The 26,288-nt window shown below is 42.4% G+C and overlaps 4 protein-coding genes across 4 annotated transcripts; 3 read left to right on the forward strand and 1 right to left on the reverse strand.

Moving 5' to 3' along the window:
- The first annotated feature begins 3,722 nt into the window (after positions 1-3,722).
- On the forward strand, positions 3,723-8,091 carry LOC129596831 (adhesion G-protein coupled receptor G6-like). The gene is made up of 8 exons (XM_055494206.1): positions 3,723-3,773; positions 3,890-3,937; positions 5,518-5,598; positions 5,812-5,919; positions 6,700-6,851; positions 7,279-7,308; positions 7,633-7,728; positions 7,791-8,091. Exons 4-8 carry the CDS (start codon positions 5,916-5,918, stop codon positions 7,857-7,859), a joined length of 351 nt encoding a protein of 116 aa, XP_055350181.1. The 5' UTR covers positions 3,723-3,773; positions 3,890-3,937; positions 5,518-5,598; positions 5,812-5,915; the 3' UTR covers positions 7,860-8,091.
- A 6,588-nt stretch (positions 8,092-14,679) lies between these two features.
- On the forward strand, positions 14,680-16,682 carry LOC129596833 (endo-1,3-1,4-beta-glycanase ExsH-like). The gene is made up of 3 exons (XM_055494209.1): positions 14,680-15,116; positions 15,443-15,796; positions 15,993-16,682. Exons 1-3 carry the CDS (start codon positions 14,805-14,807, stop codon positions 16,113-16,115), a joined length of 789 nt encoding a protein of 262 aa, XP_055350184.1. The 5' UTR covers positions 14,680-14,804; the 3' UTR covers positions 16,116-16,682.
- Positions 16,683-21,014: 4,332 nt separating this feature from the next.
- Positions 21,015-23,004, forward strand: LOC129596837 (clotting factor G alpha subunit-like). Its single transcript, XM_055494213.1, has 3 exons — positions 21,015-21,411; positions 22,105-22,458; positions 22,618-23,004. Exons 1-3 carry the CDS (start codon positions 21,067-21,069, stop codon positions 22,744-22,746), a joined length of 828 nt encoding a protein of 275 aa, XP_055350188.1. The 5' UTR covers positions 21,015-21,066; the 3' UTR covers positions 22,747-23,004.
- A 99-nt stretch (positions 23,005-23,103) lies between these two features.
- LOC129596814 (cysteinyl leukotriene receptor 1-like) lies at positions 23,104-25,077 on the reverse strand. Its single transcript, XM_055494187.1, has 2 exons — positions 24,748-25,077; positions 23,104-23,844 (listed from the first exon to the last, which is right to left on the reverse strand). Exons 1-2 carry the CDS (start codon positions 25,075-25,077, stop codon positions 23,104-23,106), a joined length of 1,071 nt encoding a protein of 356 aa, XP_055350162.1.
- Positions 25,078-26,288: the final 1,211 nt, after the last annotated feature.

A 26,288-nucleotide genomic window follows, 5' to 3' on the forward strand; every position in this document is an offset into this window, starting at 1 on the left:
TAATAGCACTTTACAGTACTGTTGTGTGTGTAATGTGTACGGGATTTGTTTCGAAACCTGTCGTTTTGTGAACAGCGTTAATAAAGGTAGCCTACAGTACATAATTACAGTAATCACTTCGAAGTTTAATTACAGTACTTTCACGGTTTGGAAACATAGGTACTTCCATATGTGGCAAATGCAGTATACGCCCCTGGGATATAAAACACTTGTCTATAACTGCCAGTAAACTGATGAATACAGGAAATATAACTGTGCTGCTGTTATCATTACACTTGTACTGATGACGCCCGTTCGTAGTTTCTACAATACTTATATTGTGCAAAGTTGTTGGCAAAAGAATTAGTACTATAGTAATTGTAAAAGTCATTCACAAAACCTTTTTTTGGCAGTGTCGTCTACGTAGGCATACAAAAATTTATTCATTTTTATACTGCTTTGCTCATTGCTCATTTGATACAAAATGTTAAACATATATTTTGAATAAATTTTGATGGTAACTTTGACAAAGGCTTAAACGAAAAAAAATTGTTGGAAGACAATATGCACCGTAAAGCGGAACAGGTTTTCATCTGGAACCGGCCATGATATGGCAGTTTTGCATTTTTTTGGCAGCCGTATAATCCTCAAGTGGTTCTTTTCTCGACGCCGTAGGCAGGTAAAGTACGCAAAATCTGCATTATATCAATCACCAAGTTCACAGATTGCCGCCAATGTAGCGTATTCTATAGAAGTAGGAGTACAGACAGACTGAACCAAGATGAAATCGGTGTACAAAATTTTATTAATCGGTGTAGTTTTACCGGCTGCATATAGATGTCAAGATCCCACCGGATTTGTTGAAATCTTTCGCGACGATTTTAATACTAATGGAGCACCTGACCCACTTAAATGGAAACTGGAGCAGACTCCTGCAAATGCTGATATTCTGGGTGAAAAACAGGTGTACCGACAGGAAAATATCGCTGTGCAAAATGGATCACTGCATGCATACACCAAAAATGAACCATATCACGGCTACCATTTTACTTCAGGGATGGTGGCCACGCGGAACGCTTTTGCTTTCCTGGTAAGATACACTACTACCGGCTATCTCTTGGAGTGAGCGTTTTACGTAAGTACTGAATTTACGGTCCATACTGAAGCTTCACAGGCATCCAAGTTAATGAATCAATTAGAACAAAGAATGTGTGTTTAGAGAAATGTTAACTTTGAAGTGTCTTTTCGCAGTGGCTTTCTTAAGCGTGCGGCTTCTATACCTGTCAACTTCAGCTTGCATTGCTACCCGACACTGACAATCAGCGGAGTTTTGCCAAAACACAGATTTGTACTTTACAGCCGCTGACTGCCAAGTTATTGAAAAATTTGGCTGCAAAGTGGTTCTTCAGTAAAATTTCTTTAAGGGCGATAAACACAATGTGGACTGCATGAATATCAATTACTTTGCTGCCGTCAAAACGCAGTTCTCGGTATTTTGTTTTAGTACGGAGTAGTAGTCAAGTTTTGTTTTAGAAGTGGAATGGCGCGCAAAAGTGCCCAGTACCCCGCATTTTTTTGGAACCTTCACGTTGCAACACTGGGGGTGCGACCCTAATATTCCGTGCCGTAAATGGCCGGGAAAAATCACCACCGTCATCAGTGGCGATCAAGCGGTCGCTAGCATCGCTGATTATGTGCATCGAGAACACCCTCCTCCGGAAATGCTACATGCCGATATCATATCTCTTCCAAGTGGTTTCAGTCACGACTTCCATGTGTTCAAGATAACCTGGACACCAGACATGGTTGCCTGGTTCGTGGAAGGCGACGTGAAGTGGACCGTTGAAGGAGAGGCGGTGCCCCACCTACCCATGCAGGTATAGATCATGAACAACCTTTGAGCCGTCAATATACGGATCACATTCTGTACCTTTAAAAGTACAGCTTTTACGATTTCAACGTCTCTTGCATTTGAAACACTTACACTAAGTATATGAATTCGCGTAGGGGACACCAGAGACACGATATTTTCTGCATTGTTCCACATATTTTGCAAACTTAATACTTTTTATCACTACCGTGTACAAGCTGGAATAAAATTATCATGCAATCCGTTTTGTAAACGTTTTTGTCATGTGAAATAACACGGAGAATATCGTGTCTCTGGAGTTCGGTACGAAAATCCATATGTAAAAATGTTTGGAACAGGAAAGACGTTGAAATGCACAACTACTAACAAAACGTCCGCAAATTCTTAAGTCCGAAAGGTGTTAATGGTTGCAGGTGGTGCTGAGCAGTTACGGAAATTGGCAAGTAGATACGGTTTCCCCTGCGAGATTCCCCTCTGATTTCGTAATAGATTATGTGGTAGTACGACGGCCTACCAACTCCACCGGATAAACCTGAGCCTCTTGTTTCATTACAAATTCAAAATGACTGTACCGGATCCTTATCTAGTGAAGAAACGGATAAGTAAATAAAATTAATCCTTCCAGATTCCCAGTGGAACTATGAATTAGCAGACCCGAAATGTAGTGAGATGTGTTTTTACCGGTCTTATCATTGAATGGTACAATTTCATACGCGCCGCAGTATCCTGGTATGGAAATAGCGAATTTGGATAACGAATGCGTTTTCTAAAACGACAAGTTAAATTGGAATATTCAGACTTTCAGTTTAGTTGAGAATCCACTACACGGTTAGTAGTACACTACGTAGCAGTGTACCTACTACCGCAGAAAGCACATGTACCACGTATCATGTACTGTACATGTACCATGTTCCCATAACGATGCTAATCCCCGAAAATTCATTGCTCAAAATCAAAAACCGCATGCAGACCGAAAAAATCAAAACCACAACGAAGCAGTGGACCGGTTAATATTGTACAGTCACTGCAGTTGAACAGGTACGCAACTATAGCTCGATGCTACTCAAAGAGTGTCACTGCCGACTACCGCCGCCTCGCGTATCGAAAACGTAGGCGGAGTCAATTTAAAGCAGCTTGAGAACAGAATACCCGTCCATAATTATCCACGGTACGTCGGCAAATACAAATAGGCAGACGATCTCGTCACGTCGTCATCGTACTACGCGAGCTGGTGCAGTTACGTTGTGGCGACGCTTTTGATATTTGTTGCACATATTATATATTATACATGGTAGTCTAAATAGTAAATACTCGTACTATGGTTTCAGCAGAAACAGTAGTAAACGTTTAGCGTCCGTGAAAACTATTGGTCGGCAAGCATGAATCGCCTAAGGGCAGTGCAGGTATTCCAAGAAACGATATACGATGTACCAATAACACTCCAAAAGAAGGTTAGATTAATTTTGTTGCGTTAAGCTCCGGTGGCCGTTACTTCTCGCGCAGACTTTTGTTTTGTGAATAAAACTCCTTTTTTGCCTGTTGGAAAAGCGCTAAGTACTCAAAATTAGCAATGGAACTTTTTATAATAATCTGCAGCTTGTTCAGTTTAAAAAGGGATTGGTTTATCGCAGCTCAGTCATTACCGATGCTCTTGCCAACCGGCAGATTTAACTTTCTCTCCAACATTGTCCCAGTATTTCCCCCTGCGCAGGTGCAGTCTGTAAGCATATCTTCCCAGATTTCCTCGCAACAGCCGGCAATATCGAGATCAGCGGCGGCTGATCTTTTCCTTTCCGAAACAGCCGAAATTGCCTTTATCCGGAAGTGTGCAGGACCCGTATCCAAAGCGGCATTGAATTGTCCCCGTTATCGTACACCAACGCAGCGAAGACCGGATGTACGCCGTACGCCACAACGACAACAGGTATTTTTTAACCGTTACTGAACGCACCATGAAATTGTCTGTCAGATGAATGTGCACTACGCGTAAAGCACCTGTGACAACAAGAACAGTGTCCTTATCATGTTTTCTGATTGCAGCTACAACAACTGCCTGCCCAACAGTGACGTGCCCGACGACATCTTCCAGTTAGTAAAGAAACTTAACAGTACTATAACTTTGGAGTCGTACTCGCTCGTAGAAGGGTAGGTGCTATTAGCAAGAAAATTTGAGAAAAAGCCTTAAATATATCACCAGTTTTGCACCAATTAACTAGAAGACAACTTTTACGCTAGCGCTTTAAATAGTTAGTTGTGTGACTCGGTTTGAAGATATTCTTTTAGTAGCCAAATCATTGCAGCAAACTGTTATGAAATGTTCAGTATGAACAAATTATGGTTGCTGAAACAGGACCGAAATAGACGTCGGATAAGGCATTTTACCGTAGTTCACCTCAGCCTCTTTCTGACACTCTCGTGCTAGTCAATTCAAGAATACCGTAAATTTAAGTACAAATCGGCCACTGCTCGCGCGACCGGTACCCATTCCGCAGAATCTCCGTAAAGACTGTTGCATAAATCTGTATCGTTTTACTGTAGTGTGCATTGGTTAATGTTTAACTTTGGCACATTGGAGTCATGGGGTTCTTACCGAAACCACAATCACCACAATTTTGAAAAGTTTATAGCAAAACTGTTTATTTTAAAAACTGTAATTCAGAGGTACAGCATGCATTCAACACAAAGTGAGCTCGCTGAAATTTAATAGCTTACTAACAGCCTCACCAGCGATATAAAGGTCAGAGTTATGCGCAGATGTTTGCCATAACTAGAAACTCTCGGCAATTAAAGAATTTCTCTCGAGTACTGTATAGCGCGGTGCATTTCCGGTGTGTGATTATGTCATGTTTACTACCACTGCATGCATGTAAACCGCAATACTTGAGCACGATGCGTAGTCGTTTCGCAGTTTCACGTACCATATACACCTGAATCTGTAAACAGTGAAACCTGACTACTTTATCCAAAGTACCTGCACAATGGTGCATTCTCTACTTGCAAATAATTCCATGAACCAGTGAGAAGTGGGTTTTGTACTTTATGTTAAGTATGAGGATACATTTTTCGCATGTATGATGTATCGAATTCTTGAACCGGTTTCATGTAAACACTTCATGGCAAATCCTACACAAAAGAGCATTCTTTGCGTGTATCTAATTCGTGAACCGGTGAATTAATGCAACTTCATGTTAATACTGCATAATAGTGCATTTACCATATGTATTGCATCTAGTCCGTGAACGGATTAACATAAACACTCGAAGTTAAATACTGTACAATGGTCCATTCTCCACATGTATCTGATTCGTGAACCGATGAAAAGTGAGTGTTTTTTGCTGTTACTGCACATGTACTGTACAAACGTTCTGACTTTTGGTAGGGTATTTCTCAAGATGAACCCTGTAATGTTTTAATCACAATTTGCTGCTTGATATATGTAAACAGTAGGTGCAATTTCTTCAAGTGTGGAGGAGGGAATACATTATTTTTGAACTCATCATTTTGTGGACGTTTAAGTTTTAAGTACTTACGCGGAAATCTTTGCTGCTCAGTGTTTGCCACAATCCCGTTCAGTCCGGAAGGCATAACACGCCGAAGTCACCAGTCATACTTCACTCCATTTTCCCGTGTCACTTGTCAGCATAGTTAAGATCATACTTTATTTTCAGGCGTTACTTGCCCAGCTTGTCCAAGTTGTCCAACCACTACTACTACTGCATGTCCAACGACTGCCTCCACTACTAGTACCAGTAAGTTGTTTGCTTGGGGAATGTTCATTATTTTATTAGTAAGGCACGGGAAAACTAACTTTCCGTGCAGCACGGGAAGCCCAGCTGCACCGAATACGTATTTGCACCTGGGCGGCAATGTCGAGACACGCTCGAAGTAGTACCTGATGCAACAGATAGACATAACACGCTCAACCGAAACAATTACTTAAAAGAAAAATGGTATTTTTTCAGCAACACCGACCACGACCACCACCACCACCACAACAACAACAACTGCCGCTCCAGTAGCTTTATGTGCGACTCCGGTGTCAACTGCCCCTCCTACGCCGCTAACTATGGGTAAGATCACCGTCTAATCAAGGAAACTCTAAACGATTATCCAGATACATTCTGGGTGGCTGAACGAAATGGCGGTCTCTTCTTTTCGTTTACTTCTCACAAATCACTTGCCGTACCGTGAATTGTTTAATTTCCTTCGATAGACAGTTTTATCAGCTATCAATGATTCAAAACAAAAATTGTTTTCATGAAAAGCAATAAAAGTAGCAATGGTGCCAAATGTCAACGTGTCAAAATCAGTTGAAATTTTGGTTGCACGAAAGACCCCAACAAAACCGTCGGCTTGGATGGCAAATATACAATAGCTAAGCCGATGCCCTTGCAGTAACGAGTTTAAATCAGACCCGTTCGTGCACTGCAGGCAGGTAAACTGAAGTTCAAATACTGCCATAAACAGTGACGTGACTTACACGGATCTGCTTTCTTGAACAACTGCAATTCTTAAGCTAAAAATGGAGAATATCCAATTTTTGTGAACAGCACACCCTGTGTTCCACCCAGGTTTCAAAAACAATTCCGAAAAAATCAGACCTTTACGTTATCACGTTAATATAATTTAATCTTTATATGTCACAAACCTGGTTCGGCGGTTCTTTCAAACGAGACTACCATGGTGAAAATCGGTCAATGGGTGGACCCATTGCACCGCCGTAAACCAGACCGCTATTTTTTTCTGCCACCCGGTAGTGGTACTATCGTAGACAATTCAACAGTCCACAAACAGTGCACGGTCAAGGAAGAAGAAGGAACTAGATATGCGTGACATATTTACAATTTCAGGATGTGGTGGCTGTATCACCGTTCCAGCAACAGGCACAGTTGTATTCAGTTCCCCTGTTGGAGGAACTGGGGAAAGTGATGCCCCGGGTGACTATCCCAATTTCGCCTATTGCCTGTGGACTTTCCAAGGCCCTACCGGAAAGCAGCTGCAGGTATACCTACCGTACTGGTTCACCGAAATGAACGTTTACATCGATGCTGGCTCGCATCCCGGAGCACATGCTGTAACACATCCCCAATATTCGATATGTTTCCTTATTGTTACTTACCATTAATGGAGGCATTTACTTTTAAAAAGTACAAGATTATATGACTTGTTCCCTAATGACCCTAGAAAGTCGCTTCGCTCGTATACTAATTTTCCATGGAGTGAAAAATTTCGCAGAGATATGCGTGCCAATAAGCCAAACTTATTTAAGGATCCTTTGAGCCGTTACAGTAGTAGACTTGCATTTAAAGGTGCTGAGGTCACAGTGGGGGTGCTGGTTTAGTTTTTTATAATATACTGTTAACCTAGCACGAAAAATTATGAACTGATATTCGCGCTAATTGCCAACAATATTGCTGTTTTCCTTTTAGTTCACGGAAGATCCATCGGTACCGTTCAATGTAAGTCAGATCCTTCGGCCGATTTGAAACTTGTGCAGAGGGTTACTCAGTCAAGTGTGTTCCCTTTTTGAAACATTTTAGTCACCACAAGATCATATTGCATTTCCAAATATTTTATCAAACAGCCACAACGTTCAGTCAAACTGATTGAGTTAAGATTTCAATATCCTTTGATACAAGAAAAAATTAAATGCCTGACAGACATGTTTCAAACACTCGACCGGGGCTGAATAACCCTCTGTACTTGCACTTGTGCGACATACTTATTTTTGTTGTTTTTTAAACACTTCTACGTACTAGCAGTTTGTAATCTCTTTCATCCAGTTGAATGACGATTGTGGCACTGACACACTACGCATCGGCAGTGATCAGTATTGCAGTTCCAACGTATTTACGACGCAAACTGTGAGCAATCCTACAGTGAGTGGAACAAGGGCCTCTATCCATACAATAATACGATCAATCGTAACCTGTCTTTACAGGTTGTGATCTTTACATCGGATGTATCTCTGACGGCATCAGGTTGGAAGATTAACGTGCAAGCGGTGTAGTTGTGAGGTTCTGATCTACTGCGTGTTCATTCATGGTTCTTGGGGAAAAACTGTTCAGTCAGCTAAAATAAGAACACGCGTCAAATTATTGACAGATTTGTTTAAACAGTGCTATGATGACTGCTATCGATTTCTCTGGCAATATGTTTACATAGTACTGGGGGAAAGCTGTTTTGTACAGATACTGTAATGAATGGGAAATTATGACCTCGATTTACCAGATAAAAGCGTTACTGTACTTGTTTATGTATAAACTTGCGATCGTCTTAATGTTTAATGGTTTAACGTCCACACGCAATCTGGGTGAAACCCAATCCGAGGCAGCGGACTAGTCATAAGGAGAAAAGCAAAAGCATCAAAATAGGTATTGTTACGCTTATAAATGCGGTGGGTTGGTTGAATACCGGAGGCAGCGCAATGTAAGCATAAGCAACATGACATGAAAGGTCAACTACATTTTAATGGGCACTTCCGGATGCCTGTATGCAGCGGAACTAAGAGAGGGATCTAGACTTGAAAATCCAACATACTGAAATGCTCTACAGGCAAAAAAGCCTTAAACACTAAAACGACGTTAGGACGGTGATGTAACTATGACATCAGTCAGTGCACTCATCCCATTAAGAGCTCATTAAGAAACCATTAAGCAGCACTTTACATAAAGGAGACACACACCTCAATCATTAAGATAACATATTCCACGTTAACAGTTTACATAACTATATGAACGTTTTTCCCTGGAACCCCCGCGGACGGAAAGCCACCACTTCCAGTCGGTCTGGACAGCATTGCAGCTAACCAGACAGCATCCCGCATGATGGAGAATGCCGACGTAATTACCTTTGCTCGATTGTTGGCTGCATCCTCACCGTAATCGCCTGCCTGGTTGTCTGCTTTGCCGGATCCATATTCGGAAGTTTACTGGAGAATACTCACTTACGAATTGCCGTGGCACGACGGTTGAGGGCCCCAGGATGTCAGACGCATGTGTGTCGGTGCGGCAGTACCGTAGACAGTCTCGGACACCATGGGCTGGTTTGCAAACTGGCGAAAGGAAGGCATGGTGTTCACGCCGTCTTGAACGAAGCAACCAAGCGAGCGCTGAGTTCGGCAAAAGTACCTTCGTCACTCGAGCCGGTGGGCTTAGACAGAGGCGATGGAAAGCGGCCCGACGGAGTGACAGGTTTCCCATGGAAGAATGGAAAGCCGCTAGTGTGGGATGCTACCGTGGCAGACACATTTGCCCAAACGTACATCGCCCAGACGTCCAGGGTGCCGGGAAGTGCAGCGGAAATACGGAAAAACCGGAAGTTAGTAAAGTATAGCGGGCTGGCAGACCGCTACATTGTTCAACCGCTGGCCTTCGAAACTACGGGAACATTTGAACCGCTGACGAAGAAGTTTTTTAAAGATTTGTCGCGAAAGATTTGTGACTGTACAGGTAACCCTCGCTCGGGGGAGTTTTTGCGTCAGAGAATTGGTATCGAGATTCAGAGAGGAAATGCAGTGTCTGTTCTCGGTATCTTTAGTGACGTGGTTGAGAAAGAAGATGTGTATTTTGCCTTTAAATTAGCTGAAAGGCAATGATGTCAAGGATTTTTGTTCTTGTTACTTATGTAATACGCGATGTGATAATGAAGTAAAGCGCACCATTTTACTATATGATATCAGAATTATGTCATTATGCGCTCATCGCTACACAACTTCCGCATGGTACGTAACAGTATTCAGAATTCAACAACAACTACAACAATTCACAGTTCCAACAGAACGCGATGTTCACCATGATAAAACTTTTTCAAGGACACCACAGACTTCCAGTCTACACAATTCAAAGCTGCAGTGAATCTACCAAGACTGTGGTAAGATTCTGCTGGAATTCGCAAGTTGTTCCAAATCCTTGCCATCCAATAGGAAAATGATAGAGACAATACTACTTGTAATTACACGTTGCCAGCGTTCTAACGGCACAACTTTTCACAATCAGCTTCATATTTCGGAATATTTTGAATATCTTTGAAAAATGAGTGATTGCGACTTCTCTTTTGACTTTTCTGGCTCAAAAGTTAACTGGGAAAAGTTTATACCTGAGCTTAAGAAATTTGTTAATCATGTTAAGCGTCTGGAATCGAAAATCGAACAGCTGAATGTCGAAAATGTGGCCATGAAGAACCAGTTGGCTCTACACGTCGATGCATCATCTTCTGCCTATAGTTCCGCACCTGCTGTGCCTAAATCTCTGCAAAGTTTCGATGCTTTTGGTAACACTGTTGAGAAATTATGTGAACGAGTGTTTTTGGTTGAATGTGCAGTTGGTAGCCAGTGGTGTGGGATGAGTGATTTCATGAAGGAAGACCCTGATTACATGAAAACTGTTGACGAACATTTTGGAGTGTTTGATTACTCCGAAGACATTCCTGCCTTGAAACAAGCTGGCAAAGTGTGGAGTCCGAAGAGGATTGTTCCCGCGAAACCCTTGACAGGACAGCGAGCCACCACCCAGTCGAAGAACCCCCCAGCATCCAAGGACCAACCCGTTGGGTCGACATCGAAACCGCAGTCGTACGCATCGATTACGAAGAAAGCGCCAAAGACTGTGCGTGGCTCGCATACTGGAACGAGTGAAGGTCCTTCGAGAGAACTGATCGAATCTCTACAAGCAAAACATCAGCCACATGCGGATTTTTGTGTAAGAGGTATACCACGAGTGGAGGACTCGAAATTTGACAGTGTAAAAGATTATAATGCGTTCATTGCCAAATAGCTAGCAGAAGTAGGAATTCCAACGCGATTTGTTAATGTCTACGTTCCCGCTCGTGGTGATAGGCGCACTTCTACATTTGCTCGCATTGGTACGTTCAAAGATATGGGGAAAAGATTTTGGAACCTGAGATTTGGCCTACAAATGTGTTCATTAGAGAGTGGGTGTATTGAGTCTGGTTGTAATGTTTTGAATCTGCAGATGATGTGAATTGTTTTTGTTGAATTCTGCTGTATATATTGTACATTGGTAGTTAATGTCTGGTCTGCTGCCTCGAATTGGGCCTTGCCCTGAATGTGTGCGGACGTTAAACCATTAAACATTAAACAATGGCGACTTTCCTAATGACTATACGGAATGGGTATAGGCTTTAGGATGGCCAATGTGGCAGAACACGTACATTACAAATTAATTTTTTTTAAGTAATACTGTAGATCTCCACTGTATTTGCAATATGTATGGAGACGAGCATCGCTCACAGAAATACATTCAAATGAAAAATTTGTCCCAGTTGGCACGAGAATGGACCGTACATAACACACTCATGGCATTCCCACGCATTATTTCCAAACTTAAACGCTGAAACAAAAGACAAGTAGAGCGGCTCTCGCCCGTCCTTAAAAACAACTTCTTTCCAATCTCCTTTAACGTAACAATGCCGGTCTCGCACCAAGTGCCAAAAGTCTCACATGCAAAGGGGACAAAATTGCAGCGATCAGTAAGCGACTTGTATTTTCCAATCTTCTCCCGGCAAGCCAGTTTGGCGGCGGCGCCAGCACACTTTGAATTTGCATCAATGTAAGAATCGCACATCGTGTCTCTGCACGTCACGTCCCACACTAACGGCTGTCCGCGGTACCATTTCCAACGTGTGGCTCCGTCCGGTCGTTTTCCGTTCTCTCGCACAAAACCCACAGGCTCTGGATACGACTCGATTCCGGCATTGCAGAGGGCCCGCAGTATGATGTCGTTTATACTGTTATGGCGCTCCCTTCTTCCGATGCACTTCTTACAGGCAAGCCCATGGTAACCGTTTTCTGCTACATCTTTTTAACATCTGGTACACGAATGGCCCTCAACAATTTTAGCACCCAGCCATAGGCCAACGGAAATGCGAAATGTTTGGTCGTCCAAAAAATTGCCGAATACTTTCGCCGGAAGAGCGCTAAGCCAAGCTCCTGCGTATTTAGTACTGACTGCCCTCAAGCGTGCTTCCTCCTGTTTATTGTCACCAATGTTACTCCACAATGTATCGACATCCTTCTGAATAACGGCGTTATCCCATACACATTGATGGACACGGGCCAGGTCCAGAGGCAGCTCTTCACAACCGGACTCCAGTTTCCAAGATTTACACGCATCATTGACCAGCTGCTCGCTACTGCCATTAAAGATCTGGGATTAAAATTAATTAACTGCGTTTATTGAAACTACTGTAGCGGCTCGATCAAGTGGCACCACAGAGTCTGTGTACGGGAAATCAGCACTTGCAAAGTGTGTATTACTCGTGCTTGCAAAGCGCATGAGCATGCACACGCTGCGTGTGTGCGGTTTTCCCGTACACCAACTCTGTGGTGCCACTTGATCGAGCCGCTAGTAATGTTACGTCGGCGGCACCTCCCCCTCTTGCGGCACGCCGCATCGGCCATTTGCGCGTTTCGATGTCGAGCAGCAGCGCTCGTCTTTTTTTGTGTGGTTGTGTCACTCGATCGATTTCTTCGCAGTTCGGACTGTTCAGGCTGCACGCTTGTTTGTTCTCGTGTTGCGTTTTTTCACTTCTTGATTAGCCCATCGACAAAAGCTGTTCTTCCGCCCGCAGAATCTGCTGTTTTCCGTTTTAAGCACTCAAAGTTGCAATAAATGCAGTATTTAATATATTTAATATATTCAACTTTATTGATTTTACTACTTATGCTTACCATTAGTTTAGTCGCTAGTGCAAATTACCGAATTATTTGCAATCTGTTAGCGGCAGTAGTTTGTTTATTGAACGCATGCTGCTGCTGTTGAGGGCCAGTTATGCACGTTCGTACGACGTCAGGTAATGCAGTTACTAACTCTTGATTTTTACTTTTTTACTGTAATAAATTCTGATACGAAAAAGTGTTAAATTTCACACCATGCAATATGGCGATAAAACAAATTGTGCCTGGCCCAAAAGCACGCTATATATCAATAAATTTCCGCATGCTCATGTTCATGCTTCAAAATGAGTTTTGTTAGCTTCGTGCTTGAATTTTGCTGTAAATGTGTTTATTACTAAAGTATAAGCATTATTATTAATATTATTACTACCGAAATACACACACGTAACACACGTAACACGAATTCGTAACACACACTCTCTCCAACTACTAGTGTGGGTATAATAACTTAAGATGGAATCGATGATCTGGGTGCTCTTTATCTGCGTACATTTACCGGCTACACGCAGCGATCAAAATCCCACCGGTTTTATTGAAATCTTTCGTGATGACTTCAATGTCAATGGGGCACCTGACCCGGCAAAATGGAACCTGGAGCGGACCCCTACAGATGGTGATGCACCCAGTGAAAAGCAGGTATAACGAAGGGAGAATGTCGCCGTGGAAAATGGATCACTGCATGCATATACCAAATGGGAACATTACATCGGTTTCAATTATACTTCCGGGATAGCGAGCCCGCGAGGACTGTTTAATTTCCAGGTAGGAATTAGTCAAACTAATCTCTGCACGACGTACGACAGTTTAAGGGCAGAGTTTAATTTAAAATTACGGAAGTTCTGTTCTTCCCTTCTTCACATCGACTTTTCTCAGAAAACAGATCATGGTTAAACCAGAACGAAACTTCGGCGAGCTAAAATTTAATGTCGGTGGTGACTGTTGAGCAAGAACCGACAGAACACAGGCTGCTACGATTCGGCACAGTGAAGTTTATTAAACTGCTAAACGCACTAATTGCAATGCCGCATAAATTTTTGGTGCCGCTGGAAAGGGAATTTTCTGGTTTATTTTTATTTAGGAGGGCTGGAATGGCGCGCCAAGGTGCCTAATACGTACTTAGCATACTTATGGAACCATCATGCTGCAGGATTCGCGGTGCCAACCTACGGTTTCTTGCCGCAAATGGTCTGGGGAAAGTGATGTCTGATGCTTTTTAGATTCACGAATACAGAATGTCGAAGCGTTTAAGTATCAAAAGCCTATTAACTGTTGGAGATTGTGATGAACAATTATGTGATCCGACAAGTGCCGGCCTGGTGTTCCCCCTGTGAGTGCCAACTTCCCCACTGATTTGGCACTCGATTACGTAGTAGTGCGGCAGGCTACCAAATCAGTCGGATAAAACTGGGCCACTTGCTTAATAAAACGTTTTAAAACTTAGCATTATACATGCGGACGCAGTCCACAATGTCATCAGTGTCAAAATTTTCGGTTCTGCCAAATGGATAACGTTTACAAATGCAGGAAATTTAATGGGTTTTTGTCGAAATTCGGCGGGTGGGAACAGGAATCTGTAAGAAAGAAAAGCGTTTTCCACGAAACGGTGATCCTGGTTACTACAAAATCGGAAATAAAAGGCCAAATCAAAGGCAATCTTTCGATGATTTCTGTCTTCACTGCCTGATCTCCTTTGCCAAATCCTTAACTTTCGTGCAGAGGGCACGCATATGCAATCTCAATCGCAAGAACTTTACTGCAAATCCATTCAGAACAAAGATGTAAGAAAATATCTACTACACCGGTTCCAAAATAAAAATAAGCCTTATACACTAAACTAGCAATATGCGCTGTCGTGAGACTAACGATTTTCAGTAAAACAGCAATAAATTATGAGAATCTATGGTGTTTGAATTTTGAGGAAAGTACTAGAGATCCAGACACTACCAAGCAGAGGAAAAGGTAATTTGGTCTCCATTGACTTTCCAACCCGGCGATGATAAGGCATTTCTGCATTTTTTTGGCGGCACCTAATCTGCAGTGCATCTCGATGTCCTCGACCGATAAAACCGCAGCTGGTAGGCACAAATTTTTGATCGCCGAAATGAATTACATTAGCTTGGTCCATATTGCTCGGTATTAGTACTGCGTTAACTAAGCACATAGCACTGCTAATAAAAGTATTTATATTGTTACATACCGGCAATTCTTGACAAATTCAAGTGCGATACATAGTCTAACTTAGACATATGTATATCCAAGATGAAAACAGTGCATTTGGTTTTCTTAATCGGTGCGCTTTTACCGGTTTCACACACTGATCAAGGTCGACGCAACGGTTTTGTTGAAATTTTTCGCGATAACTTTAACAGCAATGGAGCACCTGACCCGGGAAAATGGAAGCTAGAGCAGACCACTGCAGATGCTCATTTTCCAGGCGAAAGGCAGGTTTACCGACAGGAAAATGTCGCTGTGGAAAATGGATTGTTGCATGCGTACACCAAATGGGAACAATACAACGGTTTCAAGTATACTTCGGGGATGGTGAGCACGAGAGGCTTGTTTGATTTTCAGGTGAGATATTAAATTATGTATAGATTGTACGATATGCTCTGAATTTACCGTACTTGTACAGAATATAATTTCAAACATTTCTGAAACACCAAGAGGCTAACGAAGCAGTGGCAAAGTACTGCTGCATGTTCTGATGAGCAGCAACTTTCTAGGACGCTTATTGGAAAACAGATAAATCAACAGCAGCTGCTAAGTTGTAGGAAAACGTATGCAGAAAAGAATATGAGTTGAATACTTTTTGAATGCCAGTTAAATAATGTCGATAACACTTGTAGAATTAAATTTCTGGTTGGCGTCGGAAGGACGGTGTTCTGAATTCCTTTTAGTATGGAGAGCTGGAATGGCGCGCCAAGGTGCCTGACACTGAGAAAATCTGGGGAACTGTTATGCTGCAAAATTCCCAGTGTGACCCTACTGTTCCTTGCCGCGACTTTCCAGGAAAAATAACTACTGTTATTAGCGGCGACGAAGCGCGCGCCAGCATTGCCGACTACGTGAAGGACAGAGAAAGACCTCCTCCAGAAATGTTTGAGGTTTACTTCATTTCTCTTCCGCGTGACTTCAGTCGGAACTTTCATGTCTTTAAAATCACTTGGACACCCGAAAAAGTCGTCTGGTTCGTCGACGACGTGGCGAAATGGACTATTACCGGAGAGGCTGTGCCCCACGTACGCATGCAGGTACAGATACACTACACGAACGGCCGTTGTTTCGTTGATAGGATGATTACATCCTTTTTGCTGTAGTTTATTTCTGTATGGCGCTGTCCGTTGTGCTGTGATTATTCATCCATCTAACCACATTTTCAACCACACGAACGACAGAATTTCGGTATTAGAATGTGAATTATACCGAATTCGTTAATTATTGCCGTAGGTTGTGATGCACAATTACGCAAACCGACTAGTGCATAATGTTCCTCCGGCGGATGCCAAATTCCCCTCTGATTTTGCAATCGATTACGTGGTAGTGCGACAGTTCAATAACTCAACGGGATAATCCTGAAACTTCTGCATACCGAAATGTCATTGAACGATCGTGCGGCGATAGGTTATACACATTTTTTGGAACTTTGATTAGAAAAGATACGGCCGGCAACATATGCGTGAAATCCCATAAGTGTTTGTGTAAAGTAACTGTTTACCTGCAGAGCCGATGTAAGTTACCTTAGCCAGCGTACTTTTACTCCATTAAAAGAGCATTTCGATAAGTCAAAATCAATCGTGGAGAGTCATCTGCAACCGTGCAAAGTGACTTACACAAAACCAAAAAGTAAAGTGATACTTTACCGCCGACTTCATACTCCAGGATGTACAGTCATTTCCAATACGCATCTGGCATCCTCTTTTCTATGCTAATTTACTCGTTGATGTATATAATACTGTATACACTATACACCAATTGGTAACCATACTTTCTGAATAAATTTAATGGAGTTTTCAACAAAAAAGCAGTGTTGAAAATTAACATGCACCGCAGCAGCGGAATAAGCTTGCGTTCCCATCCGCCCGTGACAATGCGTTCGGCCATGTTTTGGCAGCAACCCATCTCGATGGCATCTGGATGCCATAGACCGATAAAACAAAAACTGCCGGGCATAAAATGTATCCATGGCAGTCGACAGAAATCAAGTAAATAGCTTTGTGTACGCGTCTTGCTCGGTATACTGTCTTATTTAAGAGCGTAATATTGGTAATTTTTATGTTCATACCCCCATTCTTTACGAATCAAACTGGGATCTACAAAGACAGAGCCACAATGAAAACGGTGTTATAGGTTGTCTTAATCGGTGTGCTTTTACCGGTTTCCCATACTGATCAAGGTCACAACAGTTTTGTTGAAATCTTTCGCGATGACTTTAATATCAGTGGAACACCTGACCCGGCAAAATGGAAGCTTGAGCAGACGGCGGCAGGTGCTGATATTCCCCATGAAAGACAGGTATATCGAAGGGACAATGTTGCCTCGGAAAACGGATTATTGCATTTATACACTCGAAATGAGCCATACAACGGTTACAACTACACTTCGGGGATGGTGAGCACGCAAGGTTTTTCTGATTTCCAGGTGAGAAATTAATCAAATTACTCCTGTGAATTTATTGTCAGCAGACAAGCACTATGTGCATTGTGCAGAATGATTTAACGCTAGCTTTCATGCGCAAATGGTTTAAATCTATCATTTGACAGAGCACTGTTATGATTATTAAGCTACTATCCGTGTTTCGAACTGCGCAAAAATTAATTTTTGAATGGGTGCAAGCGGAAGCTGTAAGCATATGTACGAGTAGTACCGTAGCATGCCTCTGTTCTTTGGTTAATCACAAGTCACAACTAGTCTTTCTAAAAGGAAGCTTTTCGTTAAGGCTACTTTATTAAATAGGTAACGAACGGCATACATACGGCTTTTGTAACTCGCTGCCTAAATAATAGTAATTATTATGCTCTCATTTTATATTAGCAGAAAATGCGCGTGTACTTGTGTAAAGTTGTAAACATCCGTTTAGGACTCGATAATTCGATGGCAGCGCTTAACTTTACTTTACTCGGTTCTAGGCAGCCGATGAGCCAAGATAACAAAAAATTTTCCAAAACGCGTTCTTACTAGCGTGTGAAAAAATTTTGCTGTATATACCGATTGCAAACTGCTATATACGGATATACTGACTACTTATGTTAGCGAACGTCGAAAGCCCAGTACCTTTACGGCTTTACCTACTCTAGGCAGCGCATGTTTTATCGCTTTACGCTGGCCGCACTGCCTAGTGCCTGGTACCATTCGTATGGCCAGAAAGTCCAACTGTAATAGCATATAACGGTAAGTGTAGACTGTAGAATGATGCAAAACTCTTATAAGGCGCAATGAATCCTTCGGATATTTTTAGGCTAATATGAATTACTAGCATCAATGTCGACATTAATTTTCTGCTGCTATCAGACTGAAATGGTGGTGGTTTATTTTTAGTACGGAGAGCTGGAATGGCGCGCCAAGACAACTGCAGACATTAATCATGTTGGGGCGACCGTGACGCTACGAAACTCTCAGTGTGACCCTACGATTCCTTGTCCAAAATGGCCGGGGAAAGCAACCGTCGTTATCGGTGGCGGTGAATCGTTAGCCAGCATCACCGACGATGTGCGCCGAGCAAGACCTCCTCCGGAAATGTCGAATCTTTATTTCAAGAACCTTCTGAGTGATTTCAGTCAAGATTTCCACGTGTTCAAGTTAACATGGACGCCGGAACAACTTGACTGGTCCATCGATGGCGTCGCGGTGTAGAGTACTACTGGCGAGGCGGTACCCCGAGTGCGTACGCAGGTACAACCCACAAATTACAACAATTACATACATATTAAATTACGTTCATCTTACGAAGCTAGATTTTTACTTCGCAAGAGAAAGCAAAGCGTCTTTGCATAAGTCTAATTAATACGAAAATTCTTAATTGTTGCAGGTTGTGCTGAACAGCTATGCCGGCCAGTTCATGCCTTCTGTTGCTCCTCCGGATGTTAAATTTCCATTTGATTTTATTATCGACTATGTGGTAGTACGGCAATCATCAAACGCAACTACGCCAACCTGAAGTTCCTGCATTATCAACAGACGTATCGAATGTTATTGACTAATATCGCTATCCAGAAAATAAACGTAAAATTTCGTTAATATTTCGGTAAGGAACGCAGCGGCCACTCACAGACGAAAACACTGCTAACATCACTGTTTTGATCACTGTCGAACCATGTCGTGGTACCTTATAGAGAGTATCTCCAGCTCACTTCTGCTCTTTGCCATTTGTTGTTAAGCTGCCGTATGGTGAAAGTGAACAGCATTAAAAAATGGCGCGCTAAGCATGTGAATCGATTTCACAAAGTATTCTAAATAAACAATTCTGTTAAATCAAAGCAATGTCCAGTTACAAACATTAGTGCGGTGGGCTGCTAGCGCGCACCGACGGCCACATCCGCTGCCGCAGTGACCGCATCAATTTCCGCGTTGATTCCTTGACGGTCTCCATGGAAATCCCAAAGAGAATCGGATTCAGCACCGCATTGGCCGACATCATGATGATACTAACGCGCCACAGCGTGACATAGTCGTTCAAATTGACCCAGAACGCCACCGTATAGTACACCTGCGCCGGCATCAGATTGATAAAGTTACTCCATGTCAAAAGCATCAAAATGAGATAGGCCATGTGGAACAAAGAATTCTGAGCTTGCAGTTGGCAGCGCTTTTGGTCGCTAGCAGTTCCTAGTCCAAGAAACGAGGGGAGAAAATTACGTTACAAATCAGCGACAGTATATCGGTTTTTGCGATTACGAACTTGAGGTGTCTCTACAACCGTGCCGGCCAACCACAGTCTGAAATATTTGGCTGTTTTATTTTACAGAGTAGATAGGATATCGTTAAGTGCTACTTTCGCTTGTCTATGATTTCAGTACACACTGTGACACCGCACCACAGTTTGTGCACTGAAAAACAATTAAACAGCGAGCATTCGCCGGTATCAATATATCGAACCACACGTTGTCTTATTACTGAAGTGACTGCAGAATTAAACGGAGGCTGTTAATTCAAATTGCTGCAGGTTATGCTGGAATATTATCAGCCAAGTTACAAACCAACAAGTCTTTGACGTTCCTCTTGCGAATGATAAATTTTCTAATATTTTTGTAATTGATTATATGATGGTACGCTTTGTTCTTTCAGATGATTACTTTGTCCATAGTGTATACATTCATTTCTAGTAACGTAATGATCTATAATCTCTGCCGAGTAGTTCATGTTTTCGCGTTCACACCACGGTCTCCCGTTTGGCCTGGAACGTATTCCAACGCAGTGAGGAACTCAACTGGATTGCGCACAACATTGATGCCCATTAGCTCAACCTGACCAGCCCATTAGCTCAACCTGATCAACTTGAAGCTTCGGGGTTAACTGCCTTTGACTCCTCAATGTCTATTTGGATGTGGATACGTGCGTACAATATATTTTTGTAGATAGCGATTGTGGTTTTGTTCGGTTGTTAAAAAGAGCGGCTGTTTTTATATGTGCGCGAAATCCGATCAGTGTTCTTTCAGATGATTACTTTGTCCATAGTGTATACATTCATTTCTAATAACGTAATGATCTATAATCTCTGCCGAGTAGTTCATGTTTTCGCGTTGCAGGTTATTGATAGGCTCCTCTTTCGATGCACAAAGTATTAGCAATGAACACCGAAAACAAATGGGCATGTTTGGCTACGCATACGAACTAAATAATTTTGCAGTCATTTAAACAAATGTCCAAATAATTCAAAGTGACATCTACGGTATCTAAAAACATTCGTACGCGAGGTTGTCGCGTACCGACGGCCAAGCTCGTCAACGCAATGAGCGCACCAGTTTCCGCGGGGAATCCTTGATGGTCTCCGTAATAAGCCATAAGAAAATCTGATTGAGTGCCGCATTGGCTGACATCATTATGATACTAGCACGTCACAGCATGACGTAATAGTTTAAATCGACCCAGAACGAAGCCGCATACAGATAGTACACAGGCGCCGGCATTAGATAAATAAAATTACTCCATGTCAAAAGCGTCAGAACGAGAAATTTCCTCTGCAACAGCACACTCCGTCGGTGCTTCACGACAGACGTACTGGTCATACGCGAGCAAAAAAGGTACTGTATTTAAATTTAAATTGTGGGAAAAACGCAGATGCGCAACCCAGCAGAGGAATATAATTATTTTGTCTGCAACTCTTCCATGGTAATGCATTTCTGGATTTTGTTGGCAGCACCCGATCTCGATTGCATCTTGATGCCATAGACCGATAAAACCAAAGCTGGTGGGAAAAAAATGTATCATGAAAGAAATCAGGCACAACATACAACACACTTAGTGTACGCGTCTTGCTCGGTATACTGTGTTAAAATTAATAAGAGCGTAGTATCGGTAATTCTTTATGCATCTAAGCGAAATACAGAAAGGCAGAACCACAATGAAAACGGTGATTTGGGGTTTCTTAATCGGTGTGCTTTTACCAGTTTCACACACTGATCAAGGTCTCAACGATTTTGTTGAAATCTTTCGCGATGATTTTAATGGCAGTGGAACACCTGACCCGGCAAAATGGAAGCTAGAGCAGACCGCTGCAGGTGCTGATATTCGAAATGAAAGACAGGTGTTTCGAAGGGAAAATTTTGCTCTGGAAAACGGATTATTGCATTTATTCACTCGAAATGAGCAATACAACGGTTACAACTATACTTCGGGGAGGGTGAGCACCCGAGGCTTGTTTGATTTTCAGGTAAGAAATTAAATTACTCTTGTGGACTTATTGTAAGCAGCCATGCACTATGGCACAAGTACTGATTTAACGGTTGTTTTTAGGCGAAAATGATTTTCAGTTCTGCATGTCATTTGCCAAAACAGTGATATGATCATTTCGATACTATACGTGTTTCTAACTGCGCGAGAATTAGTTTTTCAGTAGCTGTAAGCTGATAGCATAGGATGACTCTGTTGAGTCTGTTCTTTTATCAGTCATAACTACTCTAGCCTTTCTAATACGAAGCTTTCTGTCAATTCTACTTTGTAAGATATGTAACGAGTGGTATACATACGGTTTTCGTACCGGGCTGTCTAAATAACAATTATTGTATGTGCGCATTTTACGGTATATCCGCAGAAAAGCGCATGCACTGTTCATATGCGTTATGTATAGTGTCGAAAACTGCGATGGTTTAGCTAAGTGTTAGTTTGACATCGTGACCGATCGAAATCGCGTCTTTTCGGACGAATGACGGTCGACGTTTCGTCAACGAAATCGCGGGGCACCACCGGTAATAGGCTAATCGCCGCATTTCAGCATGTGCTTTTATGCTGAGAAACTAGCAAAGCGCAATGAATCCTTTGAATATTTTCAAGCTAATATTAATTACACCAGTGTCGAATAAGCTTCTACATGTATCAGACTGAAATGGTGCTGCCTTATTTTTAGTACGGAGAGCTGGAATTGCGCGCCAAGATAACTGCAGACATTCAGCATATCGGGGGGACCGTGACGCTACAAAACTCTCAATGTGACACTACGATTCCTTGTCGAGAATTTCCGGGGAAAGCAACCGTCTTTATCGGTGGCGGTGAAGCGCTGGCCAGCATCGCCGACCATGTGCCCCGAGCAAGGCCTCCTCCGGAAATGTCGACCCTCTATTTCAAAACTCTTCCAAGTAATTTCACTCAGGACTTCCACGTGTTCAAGGTAACATGGACACCGGATCAACTTGTCTGGTTTATTGACGACGTCGCAGTATGGAGTATTACTGGAGAGGCGGTACCCCGAGTGCGTATGCAGGTACCAATCACGAATATGATTTTATATACACAGGTAGTTCTCATAAAATGTAATTCATCAAGGAAGCTAGATTTCTTTCCTGCGGAAATGAATGTACATACATGTACACCGTCTATGCATTTTAAACCTGAAAAATAAGGAAATTACTAATTGTCGTAGGTTGTGCTGAACAGTTATGCGGGGCAATTTATGCCTTCTGTTGCTCCTCCGGATGTCAAACTCCCTTTTGGTTTTACTATCGATTATGTGGTAGTGCGACAGTCCACTAACTCCACCGGATCAGCCTGAAGCTTCTGGATTATCAATGCGTGATGTTTTACTGATACCGTTATCCTTTGGAAAATATGTCGAACATTAGATATATATGTCTGTCATTGGGCTTTTAGTTAGGAATGATACCGGTGTCTTAGAATTAAAGAACCGGTGTTGTTCTTGATCGCTTAACTAATGTGAAGTGCTTTATACTGAGCGTTACTAGCTCGATTTTCCTCTTTGCCATTTTTAGTACTGGTTGTTACAAATATTGCGAACAACGAAACATCACAAACAAAAGGGCCCACTTGGTTTTGCATACGAAGTAAATAGGTTCACAACGTTTTTCAAATAAAAGCCGTAATAGATCAAAGTGACCTCGAGGTCGAAACATTATTGCGGTGGGCTGCCAGCGCGAACCGACGGCCACACCCGCCGCCGTAGTGACCGCATTAGTTTCCGCGTGGATTCCTTGACGGTCTCCATGGAAATCCCAAAGAGAATCGGATTCAGTGCCGCATTGGCCGACATCATGATGATACTAACGCGCCACAGCGTGACATAATCGTTCAAATTGACCCAGAACGCCACCGTATAGTACACCTGCGCCGGCATCAGGTTGATGAAATTACTCCATGTCAACAGCGTCAAAACGAGAAATTTCCGCTGCATCAGAACATTCCGCCGGTGCTTAACGACCGACGTACTGGCCACCCGCGGACTAACGTCCAGTTCGGCGTTTTTCATATCCGGCACCCCACTGACACTGTGCATCCGACTATTACTCATATCAAGATCTGGTGACCTCTGGGTGGTGAAGTTTCGCCGGTGCTGCATTTTGAACAAGATGTAAAAGTATCCCATTAAGATGAACACCACGGGGATATTGAAGTTGATCCACTGGGTGATGATGGCCCAGTTGCGGAGGGACGCCACGTCGATGTTGATGGTGCAGCCGTTGCTGTCCAGCGGCTGCCGGTAGTACAGGGCGTCCAGAAAAATCCCCGGTCCCATGCAGATGTGCGCGTACAGCCAGGTGAACAGGCAGACAATGCAGGCCACGCGGCGGTTGTGGTGCAGACGATAGTGCACCGGGAAGGCGGTCGCCCATAAACGGTTCATGGTAATCAAAGCCTGCAATTATTGAAATGTTAGAAGCCTAATTTCTTAGCCTGAGGGGTCCGAAAGACGGCCGGTGTAATTAATCGTTAAACAGTTCATACTTCAAAGTATGGCATTGTACGCTAAAGTTTCACTTGTTTACATTTATTGGGCAAAAGCCATCAATATAACAAAAAGTGCATTCGCGAAATTCTACATAAATTAATGATTTACTTACGATGAGTCTTACTTAAGATACTGTATAAGCAAGATTTTACTTGAGATACTGTATAAGCAAGGGTTGACGTAGGGTTGACTATGTACATCATTACAGCGCGTCTATTGCCAACAACTTTACAGTTTCTTCGAGGTGCCATTATCCTATTATCTAGTCCTCAAAAGTCAAACCCCAGTCTCCCAAAAACCGAAAAGCCTCTCAAAGCTTTATGAAACGCTGTATTCATGATAATTGTAACGATCTCCATTTTGTTAGTCCCGTTAATCGGCCGATAAAACCAAAAGTTATTTTTTAGCCTTGCTTGATGCAGTGCGAAATATTAAGCACAAATAGGTTGTACTAAAGAAATTTCGTTCCAAGGCTAAGCACTTGCTGTATTATACAGTTTATTGTACTCGTAGTTTGATGGTAATACTCGTACAATGGTGCACAAAAAGCGTATAGCCTAGCTATAATTATCTCTCTTCTATTACGGGTCATGATAATTACATCCGTATCTCTAGAGGAACAACAAAGTCGGTGGTGGACGGTATTGCCCCACCAATTGTATAATAAAAGCAATAATTATCGGAATATTGCGTGATTTTGCACGGTTACTTTGGTTTAAAAATAATCATTGGTAGTGTTCATATCCTGCGCCCAAAATACGATCCTAATAACTATTTACCGTGCAACCTATAATTAAAAGATCATCTTACCAATGCGGAAACCGCGGCACACGTCACAACGTTGTATGCATAGAGATAAAGCGTACAAAGATGTTCGCCCATAAACCACACACCGTATAAAGTATAAACCACATCTAACGGATTGCCCAACAACACGAATAAAATATTAGCCAGGAAGAGATTGATCAGATACACGGTAAAGGGCAGCGCCGAATTCTCCCGTCGCAACAACAAACACAAAACCAGAACATTCAAAATGATGGTCACCGAACCGGTACAGATGGTAGTGATCGGTACATACGTCCACACCGGGCTGGAGACATTCGAATTTACCGACAAATTATAACCGATTAAGAACATTTGAGTATCCATAAAAATCGCCAGCCAATTTGACCGGTAATTAACCATGTAATTATTAGATAGAAGATGCCGGTAAAAAAATTTCAGGAGCGTTTCGTGCCGCGCGCATTAGCTTTTGTGTCCAATGGAAAGAATGAGACCGTTTAAAGTATTGTCTACGCGCTGTATGTGCGCCGGAAACGATAACGTATGACTGTGTACTTTAATGGAATTATCAATGAGGACAGGATCATTGGAAGCTTTTTGATGGTGCCGGTTCCGGGTGTTTTTTATTAATTATGCAGCATTTATCTGGTCGGTCGCATGCACGTTGAAAGTCGTAATATACTGACTCCCACGTAGATCAGTAAGCTCATAATGCGTAAACAAACAATATACACCAATGTTCAGCAGTCCGAAAATACCCTACTTACCCAGAGCAAGGTGTGAATTATGAAACGCAGTGCGCAATTTAGCGTCAGCGGGCAAAGTTTACTCACGCGTTACGTCGCAGAGTAACAATTACTCGAAAAAACCCCACGACCTACCGCCCAGTAAAACAAATAACATGTAATCATAACGACTAGATTGCTAACTGTGCAAGTACAAATGGACAAATTAATGGGTATTTTTGAAAACTTAAGAAAGGAAAATATTTTTTTTGGATTCGGGCATGATTGCTTCATTTATTCCTTGCTTGCAACAGTACGATTTACCTTATTATTGGTAATGAGAGCAGTTGCATAGTAGTGATATAAAAAGAATGAGGTCTATCGAAACTTCTGTCATCACAAAGTTTTGCCTATTACATCAATATTTGCAGAGTGGTATTAGTCCATTCCTGATAATCGCTGCATAAACTTTTTTTTTATTTTATCGCCCATTAAGAGGTCTTTACTATCGTTGACGTATTTCATACGCATGGTCGCTTTGGTATTTGAAGGCGTCAGAACGCGGGGTGACATTACACGTCAACTGTCAGTTTCATTTAGTCCAGAAGGTTTTTCCAGACGATTAGCCTAGTTAAACACGTGCTTGTGACGTGTGCACCTCACTCAAAATAATAAATACAAAAAGTTTCGAATCGAATTGGTGTCCGCATTGTTTTGTACAGCCGCCGCTGTTGTCTTCTCCCGGCGCAGTTTGTAATTTTTGCTTCCATTCAATAGTAGCCAATAATGTGGTTCTCTGATCTGGATATTGCCGGTATCTGTTCTATACTCTTCTCCAAT

The sequence above is a fragment of the Paramacrobiotus metropolitanus genome, unplaced genomic scaffold (assembly GCF_019649055.1).
Source record: "Paramacrobiotus metropolitanus isolate TYO unplaced genomic scaffold, Prichtersi_v1.0 Parri_scaffold0000096, whole genome shotgun sequence".
In the NCBI taxonomy this organism is placed as follows: Eukaryota; Metazoa; Tardigrada; class Eutardigrada; order Parachela; family Macrobiotidae; genus Paramacrobiotus; species Paramacrobiotus metropolitanus.

Bases quoted from the DNA above. Each gene is read 5' to 3' on its own strand.
- LOC129596814 (XM_055494187.1), bottom strand. From the start codon at position 25,077: ATGTTCTTAATCGGTTATAATTTGTCGGTAAATTCGAATGTCTCCAGC. The intron at 23,845-24,747 runs GTAAGATGATCT...CAATAATTGCAG, and splicing joins GTGCCGCGGTTTCCGCATTG to GCTTTGATTACCATGAACCG.
- LOC129596837 (XM_055494213.1), top strand. From the start codon at position 21,067: ATGCATCTAAGCGAAATACAGAAAGGCAGAACCACAATGAAAACGGTG. The intron at 21,412-22,104 runs GTAAGAAATTAA...CCTTATTTTTAG, and splicing joins GAGGCTTGTTTGATTTTCAG to TACGGAGAGCTGGAATTGCG. The intron at 22,459-22,617 runs GTACCAATCACG...TAATTGTCGTAG, and splicing joins TACCCCGAGTGCGTATGCAG to GTTGTGCTGAACAGTTATGC.
- LOC129596831 (XM_055494206.1), top strand. The intron at 6,852-7,278 runs GTATACCTACCG...TTTTCCTTTTAG, and splicing joins CTACCGGAAAGCAGCTGCAG to TTCACGGAAGATCCATCGGT. The intron at 7,729-7,790 runs GTGAGTGGAACA...CTGTCTTTACAG, and splicing joins AAACTGTGAGCAATCCTACA to GTTGTGATCTTTACATCGGA.
- LOC129596833 (XM_055494209.1), top strand. From the start codon at position 14,805: ATGAAAACAGTGCATTTGGTTTTCTTAATCGGTGCGCTTTTACCGGTT. The intron at 15,117-15,442 runs GTGAGATATTAA...AATTCCTTTTAG, and splicing joins GAGGCTTGTTTGATTTTCAG to TATGGAGAGCTGGAATGGCG. The intron at 15,797-15,992 runs GTACAGATACAC...TTATTGCCGTAG, and splicing joins TGCCCCACGTACGCATGCAG to GTTGTGATGCACAATTACGC.